Source organism: Silurus meridionalis, chromosome 16, assembly GCF_014805685.1.
Source record: "Silurus meridionalis isolate SWU-2019-XX chromosome 16, ASM1480568v1, whole genome shotgun sequence".
NCBI lineage: Eukaryota > Metazoa > Chordata > Actinopteri > Siluriformes > Siluridae > Silurus > Silurus meridionalis.
In genome coordinates this window covers 651,899-666,949 of record NC_060899.1, presented here as the reverse complement: position 1 = coordinate 666,949, position 15,051 = coordinate 651,899, and the positions used below count along the sequence as shown (strand labels likewise).

The 15,051-nt window shown below is 39.5% G+C and overlaps 1 protein-coding gene across 6 annotated transcripts; it reads left to right on the top strand.

Moving 5' to 3' along the window:
• Window positions 1–2,526: 2,526 nt before the first annotated feature.
• On the top strand, window positions 2,527–14,139 carry raf1a (Raf-1 proto-oncogene, serine/threonine kinase a). Of its 6 annotated transcripts, none has more exons than XR_006928181.1 (18): window positions 2,527–2,670; window positions 5,237–5,459; window positions 6,374–6,486; window positions 7,089–7,191; window positions 7,275–7,432; window positions 7,876–7,968; window positions 8,958–9,111; window positions 9,711–9,770; window positions 9,950–9,983; window positions 10,827–10,936; window positions 11,086–11,203; window positions 11,300–11,384; window positions 11,510–11,686; window positions 12,079–12,125; window positions 12,554–12,672; window positions 12,757–12,908; window positions 13,133–13,267; window positions 13,483–13,623. XR_006928181.1 is itself a non-coding variant. In XM_046869933.1 (18 exons), the coding sequence occupies exons 2-18, from the start codon at window positions 5,259–5,261 to the stop codon at window positions 13,621–13,623; spliced, it is 1,977 nt and encodes a 658-aa protein (XP_046725889.1). In that variant the 5' UTR covers window positions 2,527–2,670; window positions 5,237–5,258; the 3' UTR covers window positions 13,624–14,139. The 6 variants fall into 6 exon arrangements, 5 of the variants coding, with proteins under 5 accessions (XP_046725889.1, XP_046725887.1, XP_046725892.1 ...); XM_046869933.1 differs by having other exon boundaries at window positions 10,830–10,936; window positions 12,757–12,888; window positions 13,483–14,139; XM_046869931.1 differs by having other exon boundaries at window positions 12,757–12,888; window positions 13,483–14,139.
• Window positions 14,140–15,051: the final 912 nt, after the last annotated feature.

The following is a 15,051-nucleotide window of genomic DNA, read 5'->3' as shown; positions in this document are numbered from 1 at the left end:
TATTACATATACACACTTATACATACACTTACATACACATACACCCTTTAACCCTCTCTTCCCCCCTCCCTCCCCGAAACTCATTTCTAATCCTGTCCATCGTCGTCACTCCCAATGAACATCTCAACATCTTCAGCTCTGCTACCTCCAGCTCCACCTCCTGTCTTTTACTCAATGCCACTGTCTCTAATCCATACATCTCAGATCTCACCACAGTCCTATAAACTTTCCCTTTCACTCTCACAGATACTCTTCTATCACTAATCACTCCTGCTATCACTCTTCTCCACCCACTCCACCCTGCCTGCACTCTTTTCTTCACTTCTCTAACACACTCTCCATTACTTTGCACTGTTGACCCCAGGTACCTGAACTCCTCCACCTTCTCCACCTCTTTTCCCTGCAACTGCACCCCTCCACTGCCCTCCCTCTCATTCACACACATGTACTCTGTCTTACTCCTACTGACTTTCATTCCCCTTCTCTCCAGCGTGTACCTCCACCTCTCCAGGATCTTCTCCACCTGATCTCTACTCTCACCACAAATCACAATATCATCCACAAACATCAGAGTCCATGGAGACTCCTCTCTGACCTCGTCCTTCAACCTGTCCATCACCACTACAAACAGGAAAGGGCTCAGAGCCGATCCTTGATGCAGTCCAAACTCCACCTTGAACCAGTCTGTCGTTCCTACTGCACACTTCACTGCTGTCACACTGTCCTGCACCACCCTCACATACTTCTCTGACACACCTGACTTCTTCATACAGTACCACAACTCCTCTCTCCACCCTGTCGTACGCTTTCTGCTTTCTGTTAAACAATCTTGTTAAAAACTCCATTGCATCTCCATGTTTCTACCAGTATGTCATCTGGTCCTACTGACTTTCCATTCAGTGGTGCGGTTGCAGGGAGAAGAGGTGGAGAAGGTGGAGAAGAGTGATAGCAGGGATGATTTGTGATAGAAGAGTGACTGTGACAGTGAAAGAGAAACCACTGTTCCTGTACTGTAATAAATGGACATTTGGTGCCACCCAGATGAGGAAGAAGTTCTCTCTGTAATCTGGTTCCTCTCAAGGTTTCTTTTCAGGGAGTTTTTCCTTTACCACCTTCACCACCGACTTGCTCACTAGTGACAAACTTATGAAGAACAAACTTATTCATTTTTTATCACCACATTATCCGTGTAAAGCTGCTTTGGTACAATGTCTATTGTTAAATGCGCAAATACAAATAAACATAAACTGAATTGATTTTGACTCAGAAACGTGGAATTGCACTTGGTGGAAAAAAGCAAAAAGAAATGGGTGATGGCAAAGAGTGCAGATGCAGTGGTCAACCAAGGAACCTTAATACGGCAGATGGATGACACATCATGCTTACTTCACTTCAACATCAGAAGATGCCCAGCAGTGCCATCAGCTAAGGACTGAAGGGAAAAATAGTGGGACCCAGGAAGACCCATCCACTGTCTGGAGATGTCTGGCTAGAAGTGATCTTCATGGATAACCACCAACATGGAAACAAGGCTCAGTGTCTCAACTCTCAACTTCTGGCTTGATCTCAACATCCTCAAGTCTATCTGGTTTTACTTGAAGAGACAGATGGATTTGAGGAGCCTCCATCCACAGAAGATCTGGGGTCAGTTCTCTAAGACCTTCTTAAACTGTGTGTAACCGTACCAAGAAGATTTGATGCTGTTTTGCAGGTAAACTGACAGACATATTCACATAGACAGACAGACAGACAGACAGACAGACATCTTCACATAGACAGACAGACAGACAGACAGACAGACAGACAGACAGACATCTTCACATAGACAGACAGACAGACAGACAGACAGACAGACAGACAGACAGACATCTTCACCCAGACAGACATCTTCACATAGACAGATGACACACACTAACAGACAGACATCTTTAAATAGACACAGAGAGACAAATACCTTCAGACAGAGACAGAGAGACAGGCAGGCAGACAGACAGACACCTTCACACAGACAGAGAGACAGGCAGACATGTACTGCACTGTATATGGTTGAAATGACAATTAAGCCTACTTAACTTGACTGGACTTAACAGCTTCACATAGACAGAGAGACACACAGACAGACACATTCACACAGACAGTTGGACAGACAGACAGACACCTTCACACAAACAGACACCTTCAGACAAACAGATGGACAGACAAACAGACAGACACCTTTAGACAGACAGATGGACAGACAAACAGACAGACAGACAGACACCTTTAGACAGACAGATTGACAGACAGACACAGTCACACAGAGAGTCAGACAGGCAGGCAGACAGACAAACACTTTCACTTAGACACACAAATATATTTATATAGACAGACAGACAGACAGGGAAAGACAGACAGACAGGGAAAGACAGACAGAGATCATAGACCAATGATCAGAGGAATAGACTGGGACATATGTTTTACAGACAGACAGCAAATTGATAGACTAGCATTTCTCTCTCTCTCTCTCTCTCTCTCTCTCTCTCTCTCTCTCTCTCTCTCTCTCTCTCTCTCTCTCTCTCTCTCTCTCTTTTCCTCCTCCGTTTGAAGCTTACACGATGACGTCACCGCGGGTCAGTGTGTACTTCCCCCTGAAGTTACTATGGCGGTTCTGAAGTTTTCAAACTTTTCTTGGTGAGTTTTATTTGTCACTTGTTGGTGTTTCAGTGGTGAGTTTCTGCTTTAAATCTTCACTCCGTTGGTTTACAGAATTGTATTATTTCTCTACATGACTTTATCCAGACAGACAGACAGAGACAGAGACAGAGAGAGAGAGAGAGAGAGAGAGAGAGAGAGAGAGAGAGAGAGAGAGATCCTCCTGAGGCGAACTTTTCTGTACGTGGCTAATAATCAGGAGTTAGCTTAGCATGCTATTTCGCTAACTCAGATTAGCGGTTTTGTTTGTGCAGGACATTCTGCTGTGAGGAGACAGAGGGATTTAACAGAACACACACGTGAATAAAGTTGAATTTTAGTGTTTTGTAAACGTGTCGAGGTGAAAATTCAGGCTTTAGAAGTATTTGTTTGGGTTAGCTGTGTTAGCTTAGCCATGCTAGCCGGTTCCCTCACAGTGTAAACCTCAGAATAATACAAACTTCACTTTTCACCTTCATCTCACACTGTGGCCTTTATTACAATTATTTCACTTTTATATGTAAAGAGTTAAAAATATAAAGTACAAAATCTGCTCATGTTTATTTTAAGTTTTTTATATCACACATATATTTGTAATAATTTACCATTATAGCAATCAAATATTTAATAAATAATTATAATCCAGTGTGATTTAATTATATATGTATTCTTTTTATTTATCTTTTTTTTTCTCCAAATAATTGTAATTCTTTAAAATATTTTTCAATGTTTTTTAAATGTTGTATAAAAGTGATGATGTGCAGGTGAGGGGGACAATTTATTTAGAAATTATTCAATTATTTGATAAATTAGTTTTTTTTAATATATATAATTATTTTAATAATAAAATACATAAATAAAAAGTTAATGCTTCCTTTTAATGCTGCGTCATATTGTGCTATAGTGATTTTTTATTAATTAATTAATTATTTATTATATTATTATTTTGATTCCATTATACATAAATAAATAGTCATAAAAACTTTATTGTTTAGTTTCTATTTATTATTGAATTGCTGTTTAGTTTTGTTTATGTATAAATGTATACATTTTTATTTGTTTTACAATTTTGTGATTTAAAAAAGAATGATCTAATAGGTATTTTTTAACTGATCTTGTTTTTTATTGCATTTCTTCTTCTTTCCTGTTTTTTTTAATGCCATGCAGCACTTTCAGTTGCCGTATTATTATTTTTTCCCCATTAATTAACAAACTAAAGAATAATTCTGTGTTAAATCGAGTTATTTCATTTATTTTTATTTATTAAAAGTTTTCACTTTTGGTTCTTGTTGCTAATTTAGATTTTTGCTCTGTTTATAACCAGGAAAAATCTCATTAACGCTCTTCTCTATTTTATTATTATTATTATTATTATTATTATTATTATGTTTAAAATTAAATAAAAATTAATATTAAAAACATACACATGACTTTTTAAACAATAAAATAAATAAATTAAATTAATTAATAAATATTTTATTAGATTGCAAACTTATTCATTTCCTTTTTCATTACTTTAATAGCAGGTTTAATGTAATTAGATTTTTATTTCTGTATTTATTTTAAAGATGACCATTATTAATTTATTTGTATATTTATGTTGTGTGTATCTGGTGGTGGGATTAGAAGCAGTGAGCAGACAGAATGAAAGATTTCTGTTTGGATTTTTATTTATTAGTCGGCAGTGGAGATTTATTTAATAGATAAAGAAGACGATTCTTTTCCCAGATTTGACTGTTTGTCTATTTATTCAGTCAGATTTCTTTTATTACAATTTGTCTTATTTTTTTGTAAAATTTTGTGAAACTGCAGTTAATTTTGTTTATGACTTTTAATAGTTGTTAAAGTCATAAACTATCAAAAAAATAGCTGGCATTAAACATTTATTCAGTTTATAGGCACAAAAAAGTCCCACGTTTAATCATCAAATTCACGTTTAATGATCAAATCTTAAGCTCATGATCAAAAATGTATTTATTTATTTATATAATATATATATATATATATATATATATATATATATATATATATATATATATATACACAATGAAATAATGAAAAACTGCGATAAACAAATGCTGTTTTACTGTACTGTATAAATGTTTTACTTCATTTTATAATTATTAATTAGATTTTTATTAATAAGTTTTATTATTTCAGCATAAAACTCTATAAAATCTATTCTCTATAAGTGTTTTGGTCTTTCCGCGAGACACCGGGAGAATCAGTCAAACTAATGAGTTATGTGGTGATAAACCGGGGCGCCAGATTCAAACCGCGTTAAAGCGGGGGATTACTGCAGTGTACAAATGAAATGAAAGTATTGGCACCCTGATTCAGACTGAAGGAATGAACTTTAAATTGTTTATAAGTGTTAAAGATACACAACAATAGTTCATGTTCTGTGTGAACTGAACTTCTTCATGAAGAACTGAACTTACCTGCCTGAGGTGTGTGTGTAAATAAATAAATACCATATAAGGATAATTGTAAAGGGTACAGGTTTTTATTTCTCATCAGAGTTATGGTAAATAAAATCCACATGTTTCTGATCTTTTCTCCACAGATCTCTGTAAGTGTTTGTTCCAATGGAGCATCTCCAGGGAGCGTGGAAGACCATCAGTAACGGTTTGGGGATGAAGGAGCCGGCACTGGAGAGCCCGTGCGTCTCTCCCACCGCTACGCAGGACTTCCCGTACCAACGCCGCGCCTCTGACGATTCCAAAATCCCCGACTCCAAGACCAGCAGCACCATCCGGGTGTACCTGCCTAACCAGCAGCGCACTGTGGTGAGACACTGGGCTGGAATTGTGTGTGTGTGTGTGTGTGTGTGTGTGTGTGTGTGTGTGTGTGTGTGTGTGTGTGTGTGAGAGAGGTAGTGGTGTATGTAGTGTAATAATTGTATTTGAGGTGTGTGTGTGTGTGTGTGTGTGTGTGTGTGTGTGTGTGTTTGTGTGTGAGGTAGTGGTGTATGTAGTGTAATAATTGTGTATTTGAGGTAGGTGTGTGTGTGTGTGTGTGTGTGTGTGTGTGTGTGTGTGTGTGTGTGTGTGAGGTAGTGGTGTAGTGTAATAATTGTGTATTTGAGGTAGGTGTGTGTGTGTGTGTGTGTGTGTGTGTGTGTGAGTGTGAGAGGTAGTGGTGTATGTAGTGTAATAATTGTGTATTTGAGGTAGGTGTGTGTGTGTGTGTGTGTGTGTGTGTGAGAGGTAGTGGTGTATGTAGTGTAATAATTGTGTATTTGAGGTAGGTGTGTGTGTGTGTGTGTGTGTGTGTGTGTGTGTGTGTGAGAGGTAGTGGTGTATGTGTAATAATTGTGTATTTGAGGTAGGTGTGTGTGTGTGTGTGTGTGTGTGTGTGTGTGAGGTAGTGGTGTATGTAGTGTAATAATTGTATTTGAGGTAGGTGTGTGTGTGTGTGTGTGTGTGTGTGTGTGTGTGTGAGGTAGTGGTATGTAGTGTAATAATTGTGTATTTGAGGTAGGTGTGTGTGTGTGTGTGTGTGTGTGTGTGTGTGTGTGTGTGAGGTAGTGGTGTATGTAGTAATAATTGTGTATTTGAGGTAGGTGTGTGTGTGTGTGTGTGTGTGTGTGTGTGTGTGTGTGTGTGTGTGAGGTAGTGGTGTATGTAGTGTAATAATTGTGTATTTGAGGTAGGTGTGTGTGTGTGTGTGTGTGTGTGTGTGTGTGTGTGTGTGTTTTCAGGTAAACGTAAGACCCGGGATGACCCTCTACAGCTGTCTAATTAAAGCGTTGAAGGTTCGAGGACTTCAGCCCGAGTGCTGCGCCGTCTACAGACTTCACCCAGGACACCACAGGTCTGATCTCTCCATCTCTTTATACACCTCCTCCTCCTCCTCATTCATTTATTCATTTATTAATAATCAGTCAATCAACCACCCAATTAATTAGCTAATTAATATATGCATATTTCATTCAATTAAATGTGTATTTTATTTACTGATCAGCAGCTCGGGTTCTGTTTAGAAACTCAAACATTTTTAAACTTATATATTTTTAATTTAATTAAAATAGTCATTGTTTTAAAATGCAAACATTACCATTGAACTATTTCCTTTTTTTATAATAAAAAAAAAGAATTTAACTATTTAAATGATTAATTAAATTATAATTAAACAGGATTTTTTAAATGAAATTTCTTTATTGATTTATTATTATTTAAGAATCAACACACATTTAATTGTTTCTCATTTTTAAAGTGTCATTTAACAGTTTCACATTATTTTATTTAAAAAAGTCAAACTTTGTCAAATATTGTTTTTTATACAATATTACACTTTACATTAAACATTAAAATGATGTATAATAAAAGTAATGACTCTTCAGTGGTATAAAAGCTTTTCTCTTCAGTGTATTAGTGACCCTGTGCTTATCTGAGATTATTCCTGTGTAATTGCAGTAAAAAGTCTCGTATGGACTGGAGCACGGACTCGACCTCGCTCATTGGAGAGGAGCTCCTGGTGGAGGTTCTAGATCATGTTCCTCTGACGACACACAACTTTGTGAGTTTTAAATCTCAGATTTAATCTGTAAAGTATAAACGTCGGTGCTCCGTGATTATGACGGTCCTGCATTCGTGTTTGAGGTGAGGAAGACGTTCCTAAAGTTGGCCTACTGCGACATGTGCCAGAAGTTCCTCCTGAACGGATTTCGCTGTCAGACGTGTGGATATAAATTCCATGAGCACTGCAGCACCAAAGTTCCCACCATGTGTGTGGACTGGAGCAACATCAGGCAACTGCTGTGAGCATCTGTTCTCCCTCAGCCCCACCTCACCTGCTCAACTCATCGCTCTCATCCTGTCACACCATCACCTTCTCATAGCTTCACCTCATCTTCTCTTTATTCTCACCTTTATTCTCACCTTCTGATGATCTTCATGATCACCCTTGTATCACCCTCTCCTTACCTTCACATAGATCTTCACCTCCTTCTCATATCCATCTTTGGCTTATCCTCTCCTCTGCTCACCTCATCCTCATCTTCTTCACCCTCACCCTCATCCTCACCCTTATATCACTGTTAAATACTGTGCATTACATCATTAATTATTAACGTTATTAGTTTATTTATTGTATTATTTATAAAGGAATGTTTATAGTTATTGCATTATGTTTAATACAGAAACGTTTTTGTTGTTAAACAGATAATAAATGAAGTGTTTGAGCAGAATGTATTATTTTTAGATTATTTCTGACTCCTGGAGAAAGCGGAGCTCCGTCTCGGCCTCCGATCACATCGAGGAGGATGAGGGAGTCCATGAACCGACTCCCCAGCAGGTACCACTCCTCCCTCTTCCGCTCTCAGATCAGGGAGTTCCTCCTGGGGATTGTATTTATAAGTGTGTTGTTTTGTAATGAAACAGCGCGTGTGTGTGTGTGTGTGTGTGTGTGTGTGTGTGTGTAATTTGGAGTAAATCTCTGAGGTGTATAAACACTGGCAGGTCCACAGGGTTTGCTCAGGGACTTCAGCCTGGTTAAGTCCTGAATAGAGCTCATTGTGTTCAGGTCATGTTTACTTCCCTCTCAGGAGTGCACTCAGAATAACCCCGAGCTCTGATTTCAAAGAAAACCGTGTTTAATATCTATTATAGTTTAATTTCACTAATAATAAACATACATTTGCATAAAGCATCAATATTTGTCCATGTTGATTAGAATATTAAAAAGTATTAATTTAAGGTACATTTAGAACAGATACAAACGTGTGATTAATCACGATTAAATATTGATATAAAATTCCTTCCTTTTATCTTCTTTTAATGAATTTTATGATTGAATTGGTCTCATTTTGTGGTTTCTGAGCAGTGCAGGAGAAAAGTATGAGATTGGGAGTGTTTATAGAGTACAAGGGAAGGAAATGCTCTCAGAGGGGGAGGGGCGTGTTCTCAGAGGGGAGGCGCATGTTCTCAGAGGGGGAGGGGCATGCTCTCATAGTAGGAGGGGCATGCTCTCAGTGTGGGAGGGAGGGGAATGCTCTCAGTGGGGGAGGGGCATGCTCTGAGTGGGGGAGGGGTATGTTCTGAGTAGGAGGGGCATGCTCTCAGTGGGGGAGGGCAATGCTCTGAGTGGGCGGGGCATGCTCTTGGTGGGGGAGGGGTATGTTCTGAGGAGGAGGGGCATCCTCACTTCCCCTGTAATCACAGTGACACTCACCAGTCATGCGAGTTTGAGAGCTCATGTATGTATGTGGAAGAGGGCAGAAAGCTCTTTTCTCTGAAGACTGGCTGTTTGGTGTGACGTTTATGTCTCGTCTCTCTCTCCTCCAGCTCGGCTCATAGACACTCGACTCCTCAAGCGTTTAACGACAGCACGGTGTGTCCTCCTGCAGGGGGCGCTCTCTCTCAGAGACAGCGCTCTACCTCCACACCCAACGTACACATGGTCAGCACCACCCTGCCCATGGACAGCAGCCTGTTCGAGGTAACTGACCTGTCTGTCTCTCTGTGTATTTCTCTGTCTTACTTTCTCTCAATGTTTGTCTTGCAGTCTGTCTCTCTCTCTGTTTGTCCCATCAGTCTCTCTCTTGGTTTCTTTTTCTTTCTATACCTCCGCTTTTTTCTGTCCATCTCTCTTGTCTATACTTTATATGCATATCTTTATCTCTCTCTATCAATCTGTTTTATATTCCTCTCTTTCAGTCATTCTCTCTTCTATCCTTTATAAATCTCTCTGCCTGACCTCATCCCCCTGAATGTACTATACATTTTACTCTCTACATTTCAATATACTGATTATTCCTCCTGTTTGTCACTAACTGGTGTCCTGTTGTCTCCTGGCGGACACGTGAGACTCCTTCCATCAACGTTAAATAAATGACAGAATATCAACACCTTCTGGCCAATCAGAATTGAGCAGTGCTATATCTGGACACCAGTTAGTGTTCTGTGTGTACTTCTCTTTTCTTTTCATCTTCCTCTCTCTGGATTTCCTCTTGTGGTCACTGTGGTGGTCACTGTGGTGGTCACTGTGGTGGTCACTGTGGTGGACACTCTCCTGCTGGTTGTCATTGTGTGGAGTAGATAGATTGCCTGAACACTTCTCCTAGCTCCTGGTGCCGGAGATTTTGTCTGAAGAGAAGAGTAGGTATTGTTCACCTCTTCACATTCCTAACTCACGTCTGTAACTTCTCTGAGAGACACACTTTATCATGTTTTTAAATGCATGACGAGAAGGTGGAATATGCAGTCTGTATGACTACACAGATTATTTGTATATTTATTTGTTTACTTTTTTATTTGTATTTATTTGAACTGTTCAGGACGCAATACGTCACGGGCACCCTCTTGGATCAGGTAAGAGATAAAACCCTTCTCAATTAGGGAATAAAAGTCTCAACAAACTAATTTAAATAAAAATGGTTTTTATTTAATTTGACATAAAATTGTGCACTTTCTTTAAACCCATTTTTACCTTTTTTTATATGCCCAGTATAATAAATAAATACCAAAATAAATAATTTGAACAGGAAGTTATAGTCTGTTCATTATAGAAAGATGCAGGTGATGAGTTTTTGGGAGGGTTTACATTGGGGGTGTGTTTAAGTAGGTCAGATGGGTGTGTCTTTATGCCCATATATGGACATTAAGCTGTAACGTGCAAACATTTGAGTAGGTATGGTTAAATCGGTTTTATATAATTATAAATATATATATTTCTAACAAAGTCAATACACACTTCTGTATCTAATCATATCTTGATGCCACACCCACAATCTCCATTTATAGTTTTTAAGACACGCCCATTTTGAGTGATAATTTAAACTCAGTATGCCAGTGCAGTAATCCCCCTTTTTAACACGGTTTGAATCTGGCGCCCCAGTTTATCACGGAATTGCATTTGCCACATAACTGATAAGTTCGTCTGATTTTCCCGGTGTCTCGCGGAGAGAATCATAGACCAAAACACTTATCGGGAATAGTTTTTATGTTTTTATAGAGTTTTATGTTGGAATAATTAAATGTATTAATAAAAATATAATTATTAATTATAAAATGAAGTAAAATTCGTTAATCGCAGGCGGTTTCGGAACGTGACCACAGCGATTATCAGATTAATGTTTTTATTTTCTGAAATCTTTTTGTGTTTATATGATTCATTCAGGTTGATTGATTTAAGGTTGATCTAATCTCTCACAGCAGGAAGTTCCCCTAACCAGAGTCCGACTGGCTGGAACCAGTCCAAAACTCCGCCCCCTGCTCAGAAAGAGAGGGCGTCGTCCTTCAGCTCTCAGGAGAAAAACAAAATCGTAAGTTCTCGAACACACAGCACTTCATGTTCACCTCAACATTTACACAATCACGTGTCTCCTCCCTCTTTTCCACTAATCTTATGTTTATAAAAATAAATCTTTTTTGATCATTTACATGAAACACACTTCATTGTATTTCCCTCCAGCGTCCGAGAGATAAGAGAGACTCGAGTTATTACTGGGAGATCGAAGCCTCTGAGGTGGTGCTGCACTCCAGAATCGGCTCGGGATCCTTCGGAACCGTATACAAAGGGAAATGGCACGGTGAGAGAACCGTGACCCTCAAGAGAACCTGTACACCTGAGAAACGTCATATAATACATCACTAATCTCCTGTTCTTCTCTCCTGACTCATCCCAGGTGACGTCGCCGTCAAGATCTTAAAAGTCATCGACCCCACCCCGGAGCAGTTCCAGGCCTTTCGTAACGAAGTGGCGGTTCTGCGGTGAGGTTCTGTCACCTCTTAGAGCAACCTGTTTGTTTTATATAAACATGTCTTCTCAAACAAACGCTGTTTGGTTTCATCACGTTTATAAGCAGCATCATTTATATTTAGATTTATTCTCACAGGAAAACTCGGCACGTGAACATCCTGCTGTTCATGGGCTACATGACGAAAGATAACCTGGCCATCGTCACGCAGTGGTGCGAAGGCAGCAGTCTGTACAAACACCTCCACGTGCTGGAGACCAAATATCAGATGGTCCAGCTGATCGACATTGCGAGGCAGACGGCTCAGGGCATGGAGTGAGTGTCAGGACTGTAACGGTCTAATAACAGACTTACTGAGGCAGACGTTCAGTCTAATTACGGACCTACTAGGGCAGACTTTCAGTCTAATAACAGACCTACTAGGGCAGACGTTCAGTCTGATAACGGACCTACTGAGGCAGACGTTCAGTCTAATAACGGACCTACTGAGGCAGACGTTCAGTCTAATAACAGACCTACTGAGGCAGACGTTCAGTCTAATAACACAGACCTACTGAGGCAGACGTTCAGTCTAATAACACAGACCTACTGAGGCAGACGTTCAGTCTAATAACACAGACCTACTGAGGCAGACGTTCATTTAATTTTTTTTTATTTTGTATAAATTGAACTCAATCTGAGATAAAAATGTTTTTTTTTTGTTTCAGCTACTTGCATGCTAAGAACATCATCCACCGAGACATGAAGTCCAACAGTATCCTTCTCACAAGTTTTATTTATTTATATGCGTTTTGTGTTTTTTTGTAAGAAAAATCTCATCTGTAAATAATTGGCTTTAGGTGTTAAAATAATAAAATTTTGTATAAATAAATAAATCGTTTTTTATATAAAATCTAATAAAAAAGTCATTAAACTGTTTAAAAGAATAAGATTTATCATATATGATTTGTTAAATATATGTAATTTATTAAAAAATATATAAAATGTAAAGTTTTTTTGCATTTATTTTTTAAATAAAGTAACTGATATCACTGATAATTTACAAAAAGTATTTGTATCAAAAAAAAAAAAAGTGAATATTAAATAAGAATATATAAATTAAACTTGATTTCCAGCAGGTGTGTGAGGAGGATATGGGAATAAGTGTTCGCTGTAAAACGAACTGCTTTAACAGGAACACAGATATTTTTCTGCATGAGGGTCTGACGGTGAAGATCGGGGATTTCGGTTTGGCCACGGTGAAGGCCAGGTGGAGCGGCTCTCATCAGGTCGAACATCCGTCAGGATCCATCTTATGGATGGTGAGTTTTACCCTTAAAAAAGACATGGACTGATTTAAAAGTCCTGATATAGTAACAGTAATCTTCTGTGATGTTCCTCTCCAGGCTCCTGAGGTGATCCGAATGCAGGACAACAATCCTTACAGTTTCCAGTCCGACGTTTATTCCTACGGCATTGTTCTGTACGAGCTGATGACCGGAGAGCTTCCGTACTCACACATTGCTAACAGAGATCAGGTGCTGAGGGTGTGGTTGGGGTGAGATTAAAGAAGTTTGGGTTTATATAAGGGTGAAGTTAATAAGATGTTTCGATGGGGGCGGGGCCAAAGCATAATTGGGAGGTGGGATTAATGTTAATAATAAATTATTTTCATGACTCTATTTCTGAATCAACACTCAAACATGCACTGTATTTACACAATTGTGTGTGTGTGTGTGTGTGTGTGTGTGTGTGTGTGTGTGTGTGTGTGTGTGTGTGTAGATTATCTTCATGGTTGGTCGAGGTTATCTGTCTCCGGATCTCACTAAACTGTATAAGAGCTGTCCCAAAGCCATGAAGCGTCTGGTCGCTGACTGCATTAAGAAATCCAAAGAGGAGAGACCGCTGTTCCCTCAGGTGCCCCATCAACATCTCTTACTTTATATCTCACTCTTCAGACCATCAGCAGCTTCTCTTCTTATTTACTGTAGGAGACACGGAGGAATGAGTGATGAGTCTTTGTGTGATATGTTGTGGCTTGTGATTGGTCCTGTAGATCGAGCGTTCTGATTGGTTAATGAGACTTAAATAATGAAATGTTGTATCCTCTTCCTATCGTGGTGTTTGTACAGATCCTGTCCTCCATCGAGCTCCTGCAGCACGCTTTACCCAAAATCAACCGCAGCGCCTCGGAGCCGTCACTGCACAGAGCCACTCACACCCAGGACATCAACTCCTGCACTTTCACCTCCATCAAGATGCCTGTCTTCTGATCACTTCTGACCATCTGGAGCTGATGGAACCCTCACTGTTTCTTCAGACTTTACCCAACGTCCATGTCACAATCTATCTGTCTCTCACTCTCTATCTATCTATCTATCTATCTATCTATCTATCTATCTATCTATCTATCTATCTATCTATCTATCTATCTATCTATCTATCTATCTATCTATCTATCTATCTATCTATCTATCTCAGATGAAGGTGAAGAGGGAATGGACTTCTTGGAGCGTTAGAGACAATATCATGATATTAGAAGGTGAAAGTCGTCTTTATGCACAGAAACAAATCAGATCTGTTGGAAGTGACGTGTTGCAGGTCTGAGCATGAGATACTTTCATTTTCATGGTATATTTAGTGTGCTGAAACGAGCAGCTGCTCATCTCTCCTCTCATCTCTCATCTCATCTCTCCTCTCATCTCTCCATTCATCTCTCCTCTCATCTCTCCATTCATCTCTCCTCTCATCTCATCTCTCCTCTGATCTCTCCTCTCATCTCTCTGTTCATCTCTCCTCTCATCTCATCTCTCCATTCATCTCTCTGTTCATCTCTACTCTCATCTCATCTCTCCATTCATCTCTCCTCTCATCTCTGTTCATCTCTCCACTCATCTCTCCACTCATCTCTCCTCTCATCTCTCCATTCATCTCTCCTCTCATCTCTCTGTTCATCTCTCCTCTCATCTCTGTTCATCTCTCCATTCATCTCTCTCTCATCTCTCTGTTCATCTCTCCACTCATCTCTCCTCCTCTCATCTCCTCTCATCTCTCCATTCATCTCTCCTCATCTCATCTCCATTCATCTCTCATCTCATCTCTCTCTCATCTCTGTTCATCTCTCCTCTCATCTCATCTCTCCATTCATCTCTCTGTTCATCTCTCCTCTCATCTCTCTGTTCATCTCTCCTCTCATCTCATCTCTCCATTCATCTCTCATCTCATCTCTCTCTCTCATCTCTGTTCATCTCTCCTCTCATCTCATCTCTCCATTCATCTCTCATCTCATCTCCTCTCATCTCTGTTCATCTCTCCTCTCATCTCATCTCTCCTCTCATCTCTCTGTTCATCTCTACTCTCATCTCATCTCTCCATTCATCTCCTCTCATCTCTCTGTTCATCTCTCCATTCATCTCTCTGTTCATCTCTCCATTCATCTCTCTCTCATCTCTGTTCATCTCTCCACTCATCTCTCCTCTCCTCTCATCTCTCATTCATCTCTCCTCTGATCTCTCCTCTCATCTCTCCTCTCATCTCTCTGTTCATCTCTCTCATCTCTGTTCATCTCTCCTCTCATCTCATCTCTCCATTCATCTCTGTTCATCTCTACTCTCATCTCATCTCCATTCATCTCTCCTCTCATCTCCTCTCATCTCTCCATTCATCTCTCATCTCATCTCTCCTCTCTCATCTCTGTTCAT